General features: G+C 52.6%; 1 protein-coding gene across 1 annotated transcript in view; it reads left to right on the top strand.

Moving 5' to 3' along the window:
* The first annotated feature begins 1,314 nt into the window (after nucleotides 1-1,314).
* The window catches only part of SORL1 (sortilin related receptor 1), a 147,618-nt gene continuing 127,889 nt past the window's right edge, over nucleotides 1,315-21,043 (top strand). The window contains exons 1-2 of the mRNA XM_080817047.1: nucleotides 1,315-1,615; nucleotides 16,504-16,620. Of these exons, the coding sequence (XP_080673173.1) occupies nucleotides 1,340-1,615; nucleotides 16,504-16,620 (393 nt within the window). The 5' untranslated portion in view covers nucleotides 1,315-1,339. The remainder of the gene's footprint in view (nucleotides 1,616-16,503; nucleotides 16,621-21,043) is intronic.

Below are 21,043 nucleotides of genomic sequence, written 5' to 3'. Positions count from 1 at the left end.
CCCTCCTCCCTTGAAACCAAGGACTTGTACAACCATAGCAGCCTTCTCACCTTTAGCCCTGCTCCTTCTTCTGTCTTTAGTCTTACCGGAAACCAGGATCTGTGTCCAGAGCACAAATACAAAATGGAAGAGAGGATAGGCCACGGTGGATAGGCCTTGGCCCTTCCTACAAATCTGCAAAAACATATTTACCTTGGGTGTGCCTCAGCAGTTCCCACGGTAGGAGTAGTACCTCGCGGTTCAGAGAGGGTCCGGATCCTCAAGCTGAATTTAGGATTAAGGTGGGTCCCCTTCACTCCTTGAGGGTCTGTCCCTCCTACCCACAGTGACAAGCTTTACAGGCTTGGAGAAGACTTGGAGCAGGTGCGGAATGCAGGCTGAACGGACTAGTGAATATGTCCATTTTGCAGCGGAGGTAGGCTGGCTCAGTGCTGGGTCACCCTGCAGAGTGACAAGCAAGCCCCTGAGCAGAGCCCTGGGTTATGCACAGGTATTCCCGTGTGCAAGGAACCCTGTATAACTGCGGACCCGTCCGGGCATGGCAAGTCCCTTGTCAGAGGTACCCTCGCTGTTCTGCCTCTGTGCAGGGGCCACAGTGACTGTGCTCGATGCCCGAGCAATTTAGCTTGATCCTGGGTAGTTTTTGGCTGCGGCCACTTCAGGTACGTTTTGATGCCCAGAGTAGTAGAAACCATGTGAGTTTCACAATGGGGGCGGGTTCATCCGGCTTCTGATTTGCCGGCTGCCGCGTTCTGCGTGTTCAGAGCGAATTTTCTTTGGCTCCGGGGTGTCCCTCGGAGGTGGGGATGCGGCAGGGGCCGGGGGAGGTGGTCCTGCGGCCGGACGGGACCCGGGGCTGCTGCAGTCAGGGAAGGAGACCCGTCGCGGTTTAGGACGACCTGGACGCGACCCGGGACAGGAGACAACTAACTCCGGGGAAGACGAGCGAGCCCCAGCCCAACTCTCGATTGCCGCAGGGCGGACGACGCGGTGCGCCCGCCGGCGGGCATGGGGACGCACCCCAGCGGGCGCTCGCTGCCTTGACCTCCCCATCCCCGCGCGGGGGAGGGGCCCGAGCGGCGCCGAGGCCGCCGAGCGCGGAAAGTGCGCGAAGCGGACGCCGCTGCGAGCCGCACACGTGACGGCGCCGCGCCGAGCCGAGCGGGACCCGGCGGCGGCGGCGGCGGCGGCGGCGGGCGCAGCGGGGCGGCCCCGAGCGGCGCGGGCGGCCTGGAGCCCCGGGAGCGGCGCGCGCGGCCCCAGCCCAGCCGCCGTCCCGGCCTCGCGCTGCACATTCTCTCCTGGCGGCGGCGCCACCTGCGGCAGCGTTCGCCCGAACATGGCGACACGGAGCAGCAGGAGGGAGTCGCGACTCCCCTTCCTATTCACCCTGGTCGCGCTGCTGCCGCCCGGGGCTCTGTGCGAGGTGTGGACGCAGACGCTGCCCGGCGGCCGCGCGCCCCTGCCCCAGGACCGGGGCTTCCGCGTGGTGCAGGGCGAGCCGCGCGAGCTGCGGCTGTGGGCGCGCGGGGGGCCCCGGGGGGCGGACGAGAAGCCGCTCCGGAGGAGACGGAGCGCTGCCCTGCAGCCGGAGCCCATCAAGGTGTACGGACAGGTGAGCGGCCGGCCACCCACCCGCCTTCCCCCGGCTCTCTCCTCTCCCCGCACTTCCTCAGCCCCGCATCCATCCTCCGCGGCCGCCTCCCAGGTGCCGGCGCCCCGGGGGACTTCCCGGCTTGCGTTTGTAGTCCCCCCCCTCCCCCGCAGGAGGACCGTCCGCACTTGAATTGCATTGATCTTTCCTTCTTCCTGTCGATTTTAGCAAACGTCTTCCAGGTAACTCGCGGGCTGCAGTGCCCATTTCCGCAGGGTGTGTGCACACCCGTGTAGTTTCCAGCAGGTAGAGGAGGGGTGCAGCTGCATTTTACATGTGGATGAAAAACGGGGTTTCTTTAGTGTGCCGTCAGTTGGCAGTGGAGGCAGAACTAACTGCGGTTGCAGTATACTTACACACGGACCAGTGGGGGGGGGACCTCCATGCTGATCATTTTTAACCACAGTTAAGGTGGGCAAACCTGAAAGCGTGACTTTCTTGCTCTGCCCAGAGCAAAAGGTGTGTGTGTGTGTGTGTGTGTGTGTGTGTATGTAAGGGCTGAATTTTGTTGTTGTTCGTTGGGGGAGGGAGGGTCTGTCCATTCCACCTTCCCTTTTGAAATACTGACTTTATTTTTGGGCCAGAATATTAACTCATGGCCCTTAGGGATTTGAAAGACTGCAAGAATTTGGTGGGCATTGTTATTCAGCAAATGATTTATTTCTGTCCAGGCAACGGGCTTATTAGATGATAAGTAACATGAATTTCACTTTTATGGCCAGACTTATTGCTAGGAATAGCAGACCGAGTTTGTGGGGTAGTATTGGCATTGGCAGAATTAATTTGACCCTGTTATCACCTCATGAGACTCCCAGCCCTGTGGTTAAGGTTGACATCAGCAAAACTAGAAGGTCAGTGGGGAAGAAAAAGTGGGACCAGAGGAGGTGGTAAATGGCGCGGTTTCTAGAGTCAAAATGTTCCCATTTTAAAGTAGAAGTTAAAAGGTTAGTGTGAATTCTGCCCATCTTCACTGATTCTCTTTAGTCATTTCTTCAGTAAACGTAGAGAGTTAAATATTCAACCCTTAGAGCCAGGAAGGACCTTATAAACCATCTCACTGATTGTGCCATTTTGTTGATGACAAAACGCTGGCTGGGAAAAGTGAAGTGACTAGCCCAAGGTCACGTGGGGAAGGGTTGCCTGCTGTTTAGTTTTTCTTGGCATCATCTCAGTGACCTTTGGGTGATCAAATAGTTGTCCTCTCTTTATACAATGCTCCCTAAATAATTCTTTTCTAAAATAAAAAATATATGGCTGTTAAGGGGGTAGGGGATGGTGGCAAGTGGGTGGGAGCACTTGACTTCCATCTACCACCAGGCCCTGGGAGAGAGCTTGTGCAGAGGAGCGTGTAAACTGCTGTGGGCCAAGGCTGCTGGGGCCTGCCTGCCGGCTCCGTTTGTGTGTGGGTCCTGACCTTCTTCCCCTGGGCACCCTCATGAGAGACTTCTTTTTGTACGTGGAAAAGAAGACAGCAAGGTCATCATTCTCGACCGGGATGGCAGCATCCTGGTGTTGAGTAGGGGAGGGAAAAAGACTGCCTTGTTCATGGAGCCTTCCTGGCCATCCAGCTCTGCTGTGGGCTTGAGTCAGCTCTCTGGGGGCTGGGAGCAGGAGGGAGGGGAGGGAGTCAGTTCTTCCTGGAGCCCAGGTCCCCTGCAGCTGTAGTCTTGGCTGAGGGCAGAGCATCCCAGTCTGAACAGTATGCGAACAGGTACCATTTCTTCCTTGGGTTTGATTTGTGAACCAGCCCGACTGAGTTTGGTTCATTTGAAGGTTGGAGAGCTAGCTGTTGAACCAGTAATGAGGAATTCCTACCAAGGGTGAAGGCCCCGGGCAGTGTTTTCTCTGAGGGCCCAAGGTTAATAAAAGAGGCATTAACTTGAATCTTCAAGGATCTCAGTTAGATAGAAGGAAGAACTTCCTGGTCCTGGGCTTTCTGCCACAAACACATCTGACAAAGCCCCTTTAGGCTGCAGGTGCAGGAGTCAGGGACTCCAAGGGGTTTGGTGTGCCCCTCTTGGAGCTCTCTTTGGAATGACCTTTCTAGCAAGGGTGACCATTTGCCTCTGTTTTCTCTGGGACAGACCTATTTTATAAGTTATCCCTGCTGCTTATGAAAGCGCCGTCCTCACTCTGACATGTCAGAATGCAAAGTATAAATCATGTGGCCATTCTGCTTCTAGCTCTAAGCCAAGTTCCATTTCATCCCCCCTCTGCTTTCACTTTTTAAAACCTGAGGAATTGCAATGTTCTCCCATCGTATCACTTGAAGGGAGCGTGGCTGTAAATAGAGATGCGCGTGCGAAGTGCGAAGGGAGGAGGGTGGGGAATTTTTCATCCCTGCTTTCAGAAAGTTTACAGTTTAAGGCGCAGATAAAGCAGGTGCAGTTGCAGACACGTGCTGGATGGGAGCAAATACACAGGCAACAATAGAGGGGAGTTATGGCTCTGTAGTCGGGCTTAGAGGGTAGTGTGATATGGGAGGGCACCGGAGATGGTGGGATAAGGTCAGCGGGCTCAGACACTCTTCAGCTTCTTGCCCTCTGACCTTTGAGTGAGGTTAAGAGGATGCCTGGCAACACAGATTAGGGCTGGAGGCAGAGGCTGCCTGACCGAAGAAGCTGGAGGGGTGACGGTAAGGCCACCAGCTTTGGGAAGGGCTTTTGCAGGGGGCTACCTACCTGCCGCTGAGAAGGAGCCCTGTGTTGGCATGTCGGTTTTCTTTGGCTCCACTAACCTACAGAGTAAACCAGGCATGGTTCTTGTGATCGTATTTATCTTCATGTTCTCTAACGTGGGGGACTGGCTTCTACCACGATTCCTTGCAGACATGTTTGTGATAATAAAGTCTAGTAAGAGTAGCGAACACAAGTTGCTATGACATATTAGGACTTTTCTGCCCCAGTACAGGGTTTAGAAGTCGAGCCCCTTCTAAAGGGGGCCAAGTCCAAGAAGGGGGATTCCATAATTCTTGCCACACGGCGTTTCTTTCCTGACTGTGTTCACGCCATGCCTGGGCTCTTCGCTTCTAGGGAACTGCATCATGCTTGCTTTTCGTCAGCCCGAGATGGTCTTCCCCACTCCTGTGTTTGCTTGCAGAACCCCTTTTCCCTTCTTTGGCATCCAAGGAACACCTCCTAGGATTCCCAGGCTCCAGTGGGAACAGTTCTTTTGAGCTTGGTTACAGCACTAACGGCCTCGTGTCATAATTGCTTGTTTGTCTCATCTCCCTCTTTGCTCCTTGAGGGCATGGATCAAGCCTTGTTCTTCTCTGTGACTGGCACCGGGGAGGCCGTTAGTGAATATTTGTGGACCGACTGCCCACTTGGAAGAAGAGAAGCCTGGAGGGTAGGAAGCACATCCAAGTTACAGAAAAGTTATTTATAAGGAGGATCACGGTGAGCCCCCAGACAGAGAGTGAAAATGAGTTGGTTCTCTCGGTGGTGAGGATAGGGGAGTCCTGATTTTGCCGTGCTGTCCTGGGGGTTATTTTGAATAAAGAACTGGGATTCTGTTGTCCAGAATCCTCCCTTTTAGGGCCATCATGGTATTGCTAATGGTATTGTTTTGGGGAAAAAGCCTTTGGAATGAAGCGCAAAGCCTAACAGGGTTTACAGGTTTGTTTTCCTGCCAGTGAGCTCTCTCTTCATAATTCCTGCTTTTTAGAGGCCAGAAGTATTCAGTGTCCTGATTTGAGACTGAAAAATAAAGTGTCTGTTACAGCACGAGGCCCTGGGACAAAGAGCCTCCTTTGGGGATGGAATACCGTGTAGCTTTAGATCTTTCTCGAGGAGATTCTTACATGATACACTTGCTTGGGGAAGAATTGGCTGGTTGATTCTGAAGTTAAGATGCCTGACCTGTTTGCTTCCAGAAGATGAGAAGGCAAAGCATGTGCTGTTTCACATTGGCTTCTATGTAGGTGAAGAGTTGCTGGGCGTGTTGGGTAAAGGTAAAGGACGTGACCTTGAAAAACTTCCCAGTTCCACTTGGCGTCTCTTCTTGCTGCGTGGGGGCTCTTGGCTCAGTCTCTGGCTACCATTTAGTTCATCAGGAACTTGTACGTCTTGGGGGGATGGCGGGCAGAGGCTGTGAGAGGTGGGAGGAGTGGGAGGGAGAGGGGACGGGGGAGGCGTGAAGAGATGGGAGATGTAAACAGATGAAACGAAAAGACAAAAAGGCGTCCAGCGTGTTTATTTAGCCTTCAAGGGGTAATACATGTCTGCAAGATAAAATATGTACGAGAATATAGCGAGAAGTAAATTGCCCTCCCTCTCGTGTCCCCTGTTTATGTGTTGCCTCTTCTCAGTTGGCAGCCGCTATCCTCTGTTTTTCTGTATGTCTTTCCAGAAGCATTCTAGGCATGTAGTGGCACAGAGGTGCAGAAAGTTCGGAACTGGTAAGATCAGTGCGATCTGTGATCCGTAGCCGCTGACAGCATGAATGATGAGGTTAACTCTTGCTCCACGATGTGTTTGTGGCATTCGACTGTCAAAAGTAGGGAGTTACGTGAAGTGTCGTAGAGGAGGAAGGCTTGTTACTTTCCCTCCAGGCCTCTCATGGCACTCCGAGGCTTCCTGCAGGCCAGGAGAGCCGCCTCATGGCCCTGGTTCCGGGGCAGGCTGCTGGAGAGCAGTTCCCTAGAGGCGAAGAGCCCAGGTCTGTGAAAATGTCAGAACCGAGAGGCCACGGATCTTGCTTTGAACTCGTGTTCCTTTCGGGAATGGTTTCTTTATAGTCTGTAAAATAAAGTTAATGGTATGTTTAGTCGATTGCTTTGAGACCTGGGATCCAGGAGGCCGATCCTAACCATCACTCGTGTCCCAAAGCCAAAGGCTGATGTCGTCGGGTCCTTTCATTGTCGTATTTTTCGTCTGTTCCTCCTTAAAGATGACAGCCATCTTTGTGTCGTCCTTGTGTCATCCCAGAGCCACAGATAGACAGAGCCAGCCATGTCCTGTCCACTCTAGCGGACAGACAGGAACATTCTAACGATCTGGAGGGGAGGTTTAATCCAAAAGGTAACCTTGTTGCCGTTGCTGCGTATTTATTTAGTCTTTTTATTAAGGCACCAGTTTACCTTCCTGATTAAATTTGGCTTAGGTGAATATTAAAATGAGCTTGTGTTCTTCAAGTAGCCGATCTGCGAAATGGCTGGCGTAAATGCGTTCAGGGAAGCCTGTTTGGCGTTTAGAATTTTCGACAGTACTTCAGATGTGGATAATGGAGAGTTTGCTGTGCAGAAATGGATTCAAGCTGAAGTATTACACTAACTTTTCCTCCATTTTTTAGGATTTAGTTGTGGTGGAAAGGGAAGGGGAGCTCACTACATTTTGGTTTGAGTGTTTGAGGCTTAGTATTTCTTTAGAAGTGGTCTGGGCTGCTAGGGGTGAGGCATTTTCTTTGTCGAGCACAGAACCTTCCTACGTATCCTCTAGGTGCACCCAAATCCATTGGCACAGGGCATATTCAGTCCAGCCACGTAGATGCAAAAATCAATTTCCCTCAGTTTAAAATGAGCCACAGTTAATTTCGACCTAATTTATTGGTTTATCGACCTGTGGACCTAGGGCCTTCGAAGAAGTGGTACGGGCTGCCTTCTAGCGTTGAAGTGGCTGAGAATGCTATAAATCAGGAAGGCAGGGTCGGTGGCTGCTCAGCTCCAAGATTTGGGTTGCTCCTACGTTATTGTGAGCCCCTCCCCCCTCAGGTTTTTTATTATCCCACGAGGAATGGTCTGCGCGCTTTGGGGGTGGATCCCATAAAAACAGGACTTCATAACAATCAGGACCGCCGTGGGGAGTTAAAAATGAGCACAACATTCTGTTACCCACTGGGTCAGTGTTAATAAGAATGGTGACCTCCATGATCGTATCCCTGCTGCTGGCCAAGAGCGGAAAGACTCTGTCTTCCTGGGCTCGTGGCAGGTCTTCTAACACAGCCTTCTCTGCTGTTCCGGAGACGCTCTCTATCTGTGTGCCCCAGCGTGTCCACGAGCACATATGGCAGTGGAAGACGTGAAATGGGGCTGGGACGACCGAAGAATTCAATTTATTTTCTTTCACTTAATTTTAATGAATTTAAATTTAAGTGGAAATGGCCACATGTGGCCTTTGGCTGCTGGGTTGGAAGGCATAGCTTTAATGGGTGGCGGGTGGCCTGCTTTTTCCAGTGTTGGGCACCCTCTGCTTTGCCTGGGAGAGACACTGAATTTGCAGCAGAGGCCTGCGTATGTTCCCCCCCTGCAAATAGCCAGGCCAAAGCAAGAGTTGAGGGCTGCAGTCTGAAGCCAGGTTTCCGTGGCTGTGGCCTGCCTGGGTGGGTGTTTGGAAACAGTGGCCTCTCCTGCATAGGTTGGAACGCATCAGTGGCCGTGGATGGTTGGCGAGGACCTCTGCATGGTTGCCTCCTTCCATCAGTCACTTGGGTGATGAAGGCTGGTCTCTGTGCCTTCACTTTTTTTTTTTTTTTTTTTAAGATTTTATTTATTTATTTGCCGGGGGAGAGAGAGAGTGTGTGTACAAGAGAGCCCAAGCAGGCAGTAGGCTTGATGCGGGGCTCGATCCCAGGACCTGAGCCAAAGGCAGATGCTTAACCGACGGAGCCCCCCACGGGTGCCCCTGTGCCTTCACTTTTGATGTGGGCTCGCACACACAGCTCCCTTGGACCAGGCTTTGCTGGCGCGGTGCGTAGGCCCGCACGTCTGTTGAGCGGTGCGCGGTGTAAACAGTGCCTCAGCCCTGCAGCCGTCTCCTCCCGCCCCTGCCCTCCACTTCCTGCGGTCTTCCTGACTCCTCGCAGTGGAGCTGGCTCTGTCTGTCATCCCCGCGACCCTGGGGGCTGGCATGAAGACAAACAGCACGGGCCGGGCCGTGTGGCCTTCATCACTGCACGGCGCCCCCCCCACCCCCCCTTCCGGCGCCCCCCCCACCCCCCCTTCCCGGCTGGCCCCGTAGCTTAGCATGCTGCTGCTGTTGCTGCTGCTGTAAGCTCCTGGCTTGGAAAATCGGGACCCTTCACGATGATTTATCTCTAGTCCCCTGAATTAGATTAAAAACACAGCTACGAATTCTCAGAAAGGCAGGCTGATGTGATTATGTCCCAAATCTGAGTGGCAGACGAGGGCAATAAAAAGATGTACTTGTGTCATAGGCATTTGGGGCCGCGTGGGGGCCAATGTACTGTGTGCTATCCCCCCCCCCCTTATTTGGGGTTTTAAATGAAGAAAGTGAGTAATAGTGCTTCTGTTGCTTAGAAAGGAGACTAGCTTATGTAGTAGAAACTTTCTTTCCCTGAGTGACTATGAATCGAAGTGGGGAAGGGGGTTAGGGTGATTGTCATGTACGTAGATGTGGATTTGAGCTATTGAGTGGGTCCTGAATGGGGCACTTAAGACTCTAGTTGGTACGGGGGTGAAATCCATTTTACTCTGGTGGACTGGGGAGCTTAGTAGTGTTTTGATGACATTTTGAACTCCTAGGAAACCTCTGTGTCCAGAAGAAATCGGGAAAAGCTCGGATGATCTCATTGAGCTTGGAGGGCTGGGGTTCAAAGCAGCCTTGGGTCAAAGGCTACTTTGGAGGCTATCACTGTGGATACTCAAGTGGGTGCCATTGAGATGGGTCATGGGGGGAGGGGAGGCGAGGTCCAGAGAGTAGAGGACCCGGTTTCCCATTAGCCCAGCAGTTCCCTGTGGGTCGGCCTGGGGACCTGGGAAGAAAGGCCAATGCTGGCCTGCCCAAGGATCCCCACAGTAGACCCCACTGGTGTCAGGGTGTGAGGACAGCGTGGAGGAGGGCGAGTGGCCTGGGAAACTGTGCGAGTGTTTGGGGATACTCGAAGTGTTTGAAAGCATTCTTTGCAGAATGGGAGACCAGGCCCCTGGGCCTTACCTCCTCTGTATATCTTTAGTCCCCTGAAGCTCTCTCACTGAGAAGTCTAGAAAGAATCCTGCAGGTCACTGTGCATGAGGCTCGGTGGATTGGGCGAGGCGTCCGTCAGGCTGCTGGTGGTGATGGAAGGGTTTTTGCACAAACAAGGCTGTGACTTCAGAGGAGACCGATGAAGGAGGGATGTGAGCTCGGATGGGGTGAGAGGCCTGTCTGTCTGCTCTGAGCTGGGGGTTGAGCTAGCAGTGGGGGTGGGGCAGGGGGGCTTCCAGCAGGCACCTTGCCCTCCTGCAGCTCATCCCATATTACCCAGGAATCAGCTGTGCTGTTGGGTGGCATGGGCTCTGCCTCCATTAGCTTCCCTCAGTGTGGTAAGGAAGCCACCAGGAAGGTGAGGGCTCGATGCAGGATTTAAATATGTTCCTTTGGGGCAAGGAAAGCTCTAGAAATTGGTGTCCCGCGCTCCCCCCCCCCCCCGCCCCGTGCGTAGCAGCCTCAGGTACCCCTGAGGCCTCTAGCTTCCAGCCCTGGTGGAAAACATTCATTTTTTACATGGAGTTGTTTTGTGAAGAATGGCTCCTTCTGGTGTAAATGACAGACCACCAACAGAAGGCATTTTGAAGTTCGTGAAACCTGTTCACAGGTAACCCCTCGTTGGCTGCTTCTCACCGTCCCATAAATTCAGGAAGATAAGAATTACCCTCCTCGTTTCACAGACGGGTATTTCGAGACTCGCCACATACCGAAGGCTTTGCAGCTAATGAGTCCTGGAGACCACGACTCAAACCCAGTGCTGTGACTCGTCTCCAGTGTCCTGTGGTGCATTTCCCTCTTGTAAATATGACAGTGAAAGCTTTGCTTTCAGCCAGGGACCCATAGCCTGGGTGCTGTGAACTCTCTTTTCCCCCTTGAAAACCTAGAGCTCTCCCATAATTCTGCCCTCCCCTTGGCTCTCCTGGCTGTACTCATTTTCTTGTAACTTTTCAATTCTGACAGTCCCCATGTCTCCCCTGTTCCTGGCTTTTGCTCTGCTCTCGTCTGGGTCTGATCTTTCTCCTCCATCGCATTTCCTCTAACCTGTCTCCCTTTTTCCTGTGGTACCTGCTGTAGGTCATGTCTTCAGTCTTTAGGGCAGTCACACCCTCTCCCCCACACGAAGTTATGCCCCTGGCCCCAGAAATCCTTTTTCCTAACACCTAGCATGGTGTCTGCTGTATAGTAAGGGCTCAGTACATATTTATGAATGAATGAGGGTGGGGGGCTGTTTATGGTGAAACGGCGGGCCCAAAGAGGAAGGGCAAAGAGTGCGTGTCGTGCAGCCTGCAAAGCTCTTGGAAATGGCCTGGGTTCGCAGGTGCATCCTCATTTGAGGCTAACCCTGGCCTAGGTGCTCAGCAGCCAATGAACAAAGCCCAGTTTGGGGCTTGCCGTCACCTCCGGCTGTCTGCCCTGCTCTGGGGTCCGGAGTCCGGTGGGACAGCACCTCTAACTCTTTCATTGGGCTTAATCTCATCTGCAAAATAGTGGACATTGGTTTAGATGTTCTCGGAGGTTCCTTCTGGTCCGATGTTTTCTTCTTTTTCTTACTTACCAACTGGTAAATTAAGGGGTGATTGTTTTCATGACAGATTTTTCACAGGTTCTTTTTAATAGGGAGGTGTCCCAGAAGAGCAAAGCTGCTATTTGCTAAATGACAAAGTGGGGGTTCCTCAGGAGGGGTGCCACCTACAAAGGTCAGTGGTGGCTAGATTCTGCTTGCTGAGGATCGATCAGAAATAAAGGTAGATCTCTCTGAACTGGTATCGTGAGGCTGTGAGAATATTCTCACCCTTTTGGGAGAGAGGTAGGCCTACCCGCCTACCTCCCTGTCTTCCAAGGACAGCTCATGACTATGGTTAAGGAGATGGTGGTGAAATGCTCCGTTTTATCATCCGTGCTCATCCTCTCTTTGTTGGCTCATCTGTAAAATGGGCAGCCTGGATTAGTTAACGAGGTCTGTGGGTGGAGCAGCTCCAACAGACCCAAGTCAGGTGTGCGAGCAGGCAGTCCCTGAGCAGGCGCTGTCTGCAGGGAGTTCTTAAACTAGATTTTAGCTCTCCTTCAGAGGTGGAGAGCCCAGGGAGGGTGGTAATGCCTTGCTAAATATAGTGAAGACACTGTCCTGAATGGGGACACGGAGGGGCCGTTTGCCTACCTAGCATTTAGGTCATGCAAATGGATGGTCTGAGAAAACCTTGTTATCCTCGGACCTCGGGAGTCTATCTTTGGTTTCCTGAGCCTGTCCCGACATTCAGAGGATTCAGCAGCTGCCTCTGTCCTCGAAATTGAAGGATGTGGTATGTGTTTTCTACTTCGTTGCAGAATTTTAAAAAAACGCTTCTTCGTGTTTCCCTGCTAGGGAGGGAGGCAGAGGAATGAACCAGACCTCCTTGTTGTCCCCCTCGTTCTGGCGAGACGCTGTGCAGGCGAGGGGAGGACCGCAGGCTGCGGGTGTCTAGGACATCCTGATCTTCGGGTTTGACTGATTCGCAAGAGGTGATGGCGGAAGGAATGAATGGCGAGGACGTGGGGCCTGTTCCATTAAGGACCCCATCCTCCGGAGTAGGCCTCAATCGACTATACAGACTTTGACAGTTTCATTATAAATATCTTATCACCGGTCAGACTTGCAACACCGAGTTCCCCGAGGCGTGCTCTGCGCACCCTTGACAAGGGGAGAATTTATTTCAGAGCCTCCAAGAGTGCCTGGCACCCAGTAGGCCTCAGTGCCTTCATCAGTAAGCGAATGCCTGAGCCGTCAGTCCCTCCATACAACAAGCAATTTGTTTGTGCTCCCTTCTATTTATAACAACCCCGAGCTTGGGTCTTGGGTGGCAGCAGATTCTTTTTCTCACTCTGAATAATGAGGCAAATCATTTAACCTCCTTGGAACGCCAGGGGGGCTGAGAGACAGCGTGGGGGTGGCCCGGACCGAGGTGTGTTCAGTGTGGGGCTGGAGCTGGAAGGGGGTGCTGGCCCAGAGCTTGTGACCGTTTCTCCAGCCGGGGACCAGGGGCCAGCGAGCGGGGACCGGGAGGCCCACGGGGACGCCGTGGCTCTGCAGATGCCGCCGACAGCCTTTGAAGGATGGCTTTGGCCAGAGACCCACTCCTCAGCCCGTCTCCTCTGTGACTCATTCGGGCTGCATATTTTGGTAGCGGGAAGACTGAGATGAGATGAAAGACACCGTTCATCAGAGGGGGAGCTCCTCGGTATTAGACGAGCACCTCAGAAGTGTGATCCTCTTGACAGGTCACAGAAACAGGCTTTTAAAAAAATTATTTTAAAGGATTTTTAAAAATTTATATATTTGGCAGAGAAAGAGATCACAAGCAGACAGAGAGAGATGGGGAAGCAGACTCCCTGCTGAGCAGAGAGCCCGATGCGGGGCTCGATCCCAGGACTCTAGGATCATGACCTGAGCCAAAGGCAGAGGCTTAACCCACTGAGCCGCCCAGGCACCCCTAAAAAAAAATTCTTGAGATGAAATTCACATAACATTCACCACTTTGACTTGAATAGTGCAGTGTCTGTTGTCGGTATTGGGCGGTCACCCCTACCCACCCTAGTTCCATCGCTCTAAAATAAAACCTGTCACTTGTGCAAGGGTGACTCCCTAGGTCCCTTTACCCCCCAGCCCCTGGCAACCACCAGTCTGCTTTCCATCCGTAAGGATTTATTGATTCTGGATCTTTCATGTATGGGCTCAGGAGGTCTTGTGACCTTTGGCGTCTGGCTTCTTTCAATGGCGGAGTGTTTTTTGAGGTTTGTCCACAGTGTGGCATTTATCAGATCATGGAGTTTCAACAACTACTCCAGATACCCAAAGACGGCCTCTCCCGAAAAGAGCGAGTCTCCCGGCTACCCCCTGTTGGATCCGAGGGCCTGCTGGTAGGAAGCGGAATGGACTAGATTCACTGCTCCCCAGAGAAGGTGCATTACACAAGGTGCATTACACATTACACAAGGTGCATTAAAAGAGCGTCTCTTTTAAAAACAGGAATTATGGAACGCCACCCCCCCCCCATCAGAGAGGGATCTAAATCAGCATCTCTGGGGTCATTCTCTGGGCTGGGTTTGGGCGCCCCAGACAGGGTGACCTCTGGGGGCATTAACGACCTGCCAGTGACCAGCCGAGGCTTCAAGTGCCTCCTGGACTCCGTGGGTTGTCGGTGATGCCGTTTCTGTGTGCGGAGATTTTGGGGGCCTGTGATTTTTCTCTGCCTTCCGAGGGGCGGTTTCAGGCCCTTCCCTGCTGCTTGGACCGCTCCAATGAACTGTGTCTCATTTATCAAGTCCTTTTTTTATTTTTTTAAAGGTGTTTCACCAAGCTTGCCTTCGGCTTCCTTTGTCAGAAAGCCCTTGGCCCTTCTGAGCCTTGTCCTTTGTGCTGCTCTCCCCCCTTCACCCCTGTTAGGATTGGTTGAGGGCCTCATAAATCTTGTGTCCTCCGGGGAGAAAGACTTCAGCAAGTAGCCTCGAGACCTCGTTCCCACTCTCATCACTGGAGGCTCTGTGGCCCGCTCAGAGCGTGACTTGATTGTCCCCTGCCAGGGGGACCGTTCTGAGGTTGCCCGCGTCACATGTTGGTGGGCTCTTTCATGCCAGAGCCCGAGAACTCAGGTGGTCCTTCCAGGTGCCAAATCCTTCATTGTGTCGAAGTTTGCATACACTCGCTCTATGTTCCCCTCTGGTTCTAAGGGCGAGAATGTTTTTGGAGGGCGAAGACTGTAGTCCGAATTCCCAGGGTACTTGGGCTATTGGGCTTCTGATTTGTAGCTGCTTCTAGATTCTTCCCAGAGGCATGAGCTGCAGGGGCAGACGTGGGAGAGCGTCCAGAAGAACATGGGGAAGGCTGGAGTGAGGCCTCATCAGCCAGCTGGTGGAGATTTCCTCCACTGTCCTCCCCGCCCCAACCCCCCGGTAGCATTCTCAAGTGCATTATTTACTTACTTCTGTTTTTCGTTTGTCCCTCTCTCTCCATGCGGCCCTGGACCTATCTCTGGGAACGAGAAGGCACATTTTGGAATGACATATTTTCCTAAAAAATACCAAAAGGTCCTTTTCTCTACAGAGGTCTCATTTTAGGAGTTTTCCAAAAGCATTCGGATCCTGGATCAAACGCAATGCAGGCGCTTAAGAGCCAGAGCGGAGTAGTTAAGGATGAGGTCCTTTGTCGTCTCGTCGGCCAAGTTTGTGGCACAGGTGTTTCCCTTCTCCCTTGTGACATCTGGGAGCACCTCAAGGAGGAGGATGGGGAAACTTAGGGCGGTGGCAGGATGAGGGATAGAAAGGAGAAAGGAGGAGGTTTCCTGCTGCAGAACGTCCATGGGAAGGCAGCTCAGAGGGCATGTCCATGCAGGCTCGGACTTAGCATCAGTCCAAGAGGTGAGCGTGGTGGGGGGATCGGGCAGAGGCTCCTCGGAGCCCAGAAGCTTGGTTTCCTTCTATACGTGCCCCAGACAGCCGAGGTTGGACATGCTGCTGGAAGAGGCTTCTCCCAGACACTGCTCAGCAAGAGGGAGCGTGCATGTTCCCGATTTCGGGGGGGCTGTGTCCCGATTCTGACTGTTAACAGCAGCTCTTGGGATTTTTGTTTGTGTGGTCGTCAGTTTGCTCTTCACACAGAGCGGGTGGAATGTTAGCTCAGGGCTGCTGAGACGCCGGCCCTCGGACTGTCCTCCCGTGTCTGGTGAAGGAGGAAAACTAAAAGGAATGGAGTTCGTTTTTCGTAAAGCGAAACTGTCTCAAAGAATTGTTCTCTATTCCGAGACAGATCCTTCTTCAGTTTTTGGAGTTTCACGACCCTTTTGTGAAAAAATGATGGTGATTATGGTGGTCACGCTACTCAGGAGGGCTAGTTGCGTAACGGACGGACCGCGGAAGCTCAGGGTGTAAAGGGATCCCCCACGGTGGGGAGTTGCAAGTTAGAGTTACTGACCAGCGGAGGGCTTCCTCACTGGGGGTGGGGGCTCCTTCCTTCTTGTGGTTCCAGTCTCGTCTGGGGCTCTGGATTCCTGAATGGGGCCTGCAGACGGGAAAGAAGCAGAGGGCTGGGAGGGGCTGGGGCTGGTGGCCTTCCCTCACGTTTGGTGGCCAGAAGTCAGTCCCAGGCCACACCCCACCGCAAGGCAGCCTGGGCACGAGTCTGCAGTGTCCCCAGGGAGCAGAGGAAACCGGTTCAGAGAACAGCAAGTCAGGCTCGACACAGTGGCTGTTTTTGTTAATGTCCTTACCGGGCAAAATAGAGTTGGCCGACCAGTCCTGTGTTGGCCTTTCTAATTATTTTTCATCTTCCTGGTTTACAAAATCCAGAAGTCTGGGAACTACTGTTAGCAAGAATCCGAAGGTCACTTCCGGGGAGTCCTGGAAAATATTTCCTTACTTGGGACGGTTCAAAATGAATTAAATAAAACTTGTACCGGGATGTTTTTCTCTTGTTTCTCCGTGCGAGGAGCTCGGCAGCTGTCATGGCACCTGTTTGAATGGAGGTTTGAAAGCGTGTGGTCTTTCTGGCCAGTGCGCTTTTTCTGAGTGAGGAAGATGTGTCAGTGTTTCGGTTTCAAGGCCTTAGGAGTGCATGACCCACGTAGGGGTTAGGGATGAAAGTAACCAGAGATTGGTTGACGCAAAAGGCAAGAATAAGCCAAGACATGGTTATGCCAGAGAGAGCCTGAGAAGGAGATTTTTTGCAATCCATTTGTATCCCAAATAGCAGAAAACTTGTGTTTCTTCTTGGGGGAAGTTGTGTTTTGTGGAATCTGCACTGGAGAAAAAATAGGCCACCCTGGTCCCCTGCTCCAGATCCCAGAATCTTAGCTATTTCCGACTGACAAAGGAGGAGAGAGAGTCTTGCTTTAGGATATCATGGCCCTCACTCATCCTGGGTCCTAATTCCTGTGTCGGTTTGATCTCTTTCAGGTTAGTCTGAACGATTCCCACAATCAGATGGTGGTGCACTGGGCCGGGGAGAAGAGCAACGTGATTGTGGCCTTGGCCCGGGACAGCCTGGCCCTGGCGAGGCCCAGGAGCAGTGATGTAAGTATTGGTTATGGTCTGGGCACTCCTCGTGGAGGCCACCAACATGCCCTCTTGGAATCTGGCGGGGTTATCGTGCCAGCAAAAAACAAAAACAAAAACAAAAACAAAAAGCGGTTGATTGGAGACTGAATGGATGGGATACATTTTACAACACGGAAGGGAATCTGGAAAACAATGAATACCCCTTGTCTGCCGAACAGAGGGAGGCGTGGGCCGTTTTGCAATGAGATCCACGCGACATGTGGTTACTTTTGTGAAGTGATAGGGTTTGATCTGGGTGGTTGGGTCTGCTCCAGAAAATGCCAGAAGCACGTTCTGGGCAGAGTTGTCCGTCCCCCGCAGAGCCTGAGGGGACCCCTTCCGGTTGGGTGGGTTCCTGACGCCCATGTGCTCCCACTCTCAGTTATCACGGTTGGTTTCCATAGCGTTTGAGTTTAGATGCTTTGAAGACGAGAGACCAAGGGTCACAGACCGAAAGGCCCCTGAGAGACCAGGTGGGTAGTGGAGGAGAAGCCTCCCTCCCTGTTCCCTACACTCTTTCTTCCGGGGAGGAGAATGGTCTCTCCCACTTCTCTTGAAGTGTGTGGTCTTCTGGGACAGTGTGTCGTTTTCCCACTTTGGTAGACAGGCCAGGTTCAGGAAGCGTTCCCCTGCCTGTTAATTTGAATGTGGCGATTGATCCTTGGTCGCTGTGTCCAAGAGAGGCTAGGAGGTAGAAGGGATTTGGTGCTCATGTGGGGCTGCTGTCATCGGTCTCGGCTCTGGCTGCCGTGAAGGGCCCAGTGTTGCCAGATCTGATTTCCGAGAGGAACTCAGAGGTCTGGGTTTTTACGTGAAAACTGCTGAGTCTTACAGGTTGGCAGCTTATGTATCGTTTGTACAAATACTGGATGGGCCGAGTTCCATCCCCCTGAGGGCCGGAGCTGGTCCCTGGGTCTCAGTGTGTGGCCCTGGCTCCAGACATCCCCTTGTGGGAAGAGGGGCAGCCCTGCCTGGGGTCAGGGATGACGTGGCAGCAGGTGAAGCCTGCGGACAAAGAAACACAGTGGGGAGCTTTGTTCAGTCTGCTCCCTGGCCAGAGGGAGCCTCCTAGTGAATTTTTTAGCGCTGTCACATCAGCCTAAAGGACACCCTTGAGACCTGGTCTCTGTGAGAGCCCTGTCTGTGTCCCTGCTGGGTAGCTTGCCTGTGCTCTGAGGGAGACACCCGGAGGTAGCGCTGCGGGCCGCTTTCTAGCAGGTTCCATGGAGACAGCCACGGACAGGGAGGGTGGCGGAAGGGCTCTGATGTCCCATGCGGCGGCTGAGCAGGGGCGGGTGGGAGCCACAGTCAGTGACAGCCAGTTTGGATGTCGTGTTCTGGAGCAGGGCTGGACTCCTTTGGGGCAGTGGCTTTGGCTTGTTTATAGACGTGGCCAGGGTTTGTGAGCGCAGATGGCAGCGTGTGGGTGCTGTGGTCCCGTGAGGTCCGTGGGCACCTGCGTGTAGACTCAGCGAGGTCCTGGCCGGCACGCCCCTTCATGGCTACCCTTCTGAGCGCAGGAAACAGCTGCGGGCCCCGTGCTGTCGAGAAGACCACCTTTGGCTTTTTATTTGTTTAAAAAAATTCTTTGTCTAGGTAAAATATGTGTATATATTTATATACATGTAATATACATGTAAATATATACATATATATGTATATATATATAAATGAGATAGGTAAAGACCTTAGGTGTTGTTTTATAGTTTTGCTGGACAAATAGGAACCTGGAGACATTGAGTGGCCTGCTCGAGGTCACGCAGCCTGTCTGTGGGAGGAGGGCGGTGGCTCTGGAGACCTGACCATGGACTTGCTGTGTGAGGGTGTCGTGTTGCCAGCAGGACCCCCTCCTCTGGGTTTCAGCCCTTGGAGCCCTGCATCCTGGGAGCCTCCTCAGGCCAGGGTGAACCTGTACCATTGGTCTCCCCACATGTGGCCAGTCTGCTCAAACCCCATTCTCACTCTGTCTGAATACTTGAGCGTATCTTACCGAGAAGCCACTGAACATTGGACGCAGTACACCATCCCGTAATGAAATACACGGTAAGATTGCACGGAAGGGAAACGCTGTGCTTGGAGATAATAAATGGGAGTGGCAGAGATTTCTCTGCTGTCCATAAGCAGGCTGTATTAAAGACTTGGCAGCTGAAATGGAGATGTTCTGATGCGAAAAGTTAACACAGAAAGAAATTATGACTCAGAGGCCGGAGCTGGTGATGCGGGCGTCGTAGCAATCCCGACTTTCTTGAGAGAAGACCGGGAGCGCGGCTCGTAAGGAGGCCCCATCAGCAGTCCAGGAGGGAAGGGACCAGTGTCAGTGAGGAGCTGTGTGAGTGTTGGAGAACGGCCAAGTCATGCATATTCAGTTAAAAAGGGGTGGATCTGGAAGCTGGAATCCCGGAGGGTTTACTTTTCAGCAGGGGAAAAAAAAATTCCAAAATGGAATGGCATTCCAAAAGGAAGGCCATCTTTTCCCCTGATCAGTCTGGCCAACGGAAGGAGACATAGGTATTGTTTATCTGGAGCCTCCCCAGGTCTCTGTTTCTGCCCTCTCCTGACGTATTTTGCAAAGGTGCAACTTCATTGGCCAAGGAGCTCTCTAGAGATTGCGTCCCCTGGAAGGTCTGACTCGGCCAGGGAAGGTTTCAGGAATGGTAGGACTCCACTGCCTTTGCACCCAGACTGCTCTGACATTATGATGGGTGCCCCCCCAGGATGGACTGGAGAGCAGGACCGGGACTGGCTAGCTTGCTCACAGGGCAGACCCTGGGAGCCCGCGGAGCTGCGGTCTCGCTGAGCTCTGGCTCTGCAGTCAGGATGGCTGGGGTTGAATCCGGGCTCTGCCGTTCGTTAGCAGTCAGACCTTGAGCCGAGTCATTAACCTGCTGTTGGTCTTCTCATTTGTCAGGGAGATAGTGCTTGTAAAACCTTGCTCGCCGAGGTGTGGTCTGTGGATCAGCAGCCGGGTGGGGGGTTTTCTGGGAGCTGGTTAGACAGGCAGAATCTCGGGTTCTGCTCCAGACTTCCCGAGCCAGAGTCTGCATTGTGACCTACGTTGTGCCAGGTGACTTGTAGGCATAATACCGTTCGAGAAGCACTGGTGCGAAGGAGCTGCTCTCTGTGCATTTCAGCCTTTCTTTCCTTCCTCCCCGCCTCCGCTGTCCCTGCTGCTTCAAACCCTCCTTGCTCCTCTTCCGTCTCATTATTACGCTGTTTTAAAGGGGAAGGAATTTATTGGGGTGGTTTGACCTGGAGAAGAGAAGGCAGGTCGATGAGTCATTTATAAGGGTCTCGAGGTGTAGGACGGGCCCTGACATACTTACTCTTAACTTCTATTCAGTGGAAGTCATAAAGAGATGTGGATTGTTTACAGGTGCATATTAAAGAACAGCTTTTTTTTTGTTTTTTTGGGCATTTTTTTAAGAGATTTTGTTTATTTATTTGAGAGGGACAGAGAGAGAGAGAGCGCGCACACAAGCAGGGGGAGGCAGAGGGAGAGGCAGGCTCCCCACTGACCAGGAGCCCGATGCAGGACTCGATCCCAGGACCCTGAGATCATGACTGGAGCCAAAGGCAGACGCCTTACAACTGAGCCACCCAGGCGCCCCAGAATCTGTGTTTTGTTCAGGTTGGTGTTTTACCCCGTCTCTCCCCCACTCCTGCTGCCCAGCCTGGAGCCCCAGTGTACGATCACCCCCTTTAACAGAGCAACACATGTCAGTAGCAGACAGCATTCTCCTGGGAGGGTAACTTGCAAGACTGGACAGACAACTGGACCGGCGACTGGAGGGAACCCATTACGTTTTGTCACTTCCTAGCTGTAGGACCCTGGGCTGGTCATTAACTTCTCTGAGTCTTGGTTTTTGTCATCACTTTATTTATTTATTTATTTAAAGATTTTATTTATTTATTCGACAGACAGAGATCACAAGCAAGCAGAGAAGCAGGCAGAGAGAGAGGGGGAAGCAGGCTCCCTGCCGAGCGGAGAGCCCAATGCGGGGCTCAATCCCAGGACCCTGAGATCATGACCTGAGCCGAAGGCAGAGGCTTAACCCACGGAGCCACCCAGGCGCCCTTGTCATCCTTTAAATGGAAATAATCCCTCATTCACTCATTCACTGATTTATTTGTGTCACTCTCTTTTATTCATCTGTGGGACACATTCATTTACGTCACTCCGTGGTTTCGAATCACATGTAATTCCAGAAATCTTTACTGAGGACGTGTGATGTTCTAGGTACAGCGAGAGAGGCAGATGAAGAGCGGTAATATATACTGAAAATGATGCCCTAATACGACTTGTTATCGCCTCTGTGCTTCTGAGGAGATAACTCACAGTGGAGTATCAATTTGGGGAACGTTGGAGCTGGGTGGGGGGGCCGAGTTCCCTTTTTGAGAA

Source organism: Martes martes (genome assembly GCF_963455335.1).
Source record: "Martes martes genome assembly, chromosome: 10".
NCBI classification, from domain to species: Eukaryota; Metazoa; Chordata; class Mammalia; order Carnivora; family Mustelidae; genus Martes; species Martes martes.
This window is presented reverse-complemented; position numbering and strand designations above follow the sequence as displayed.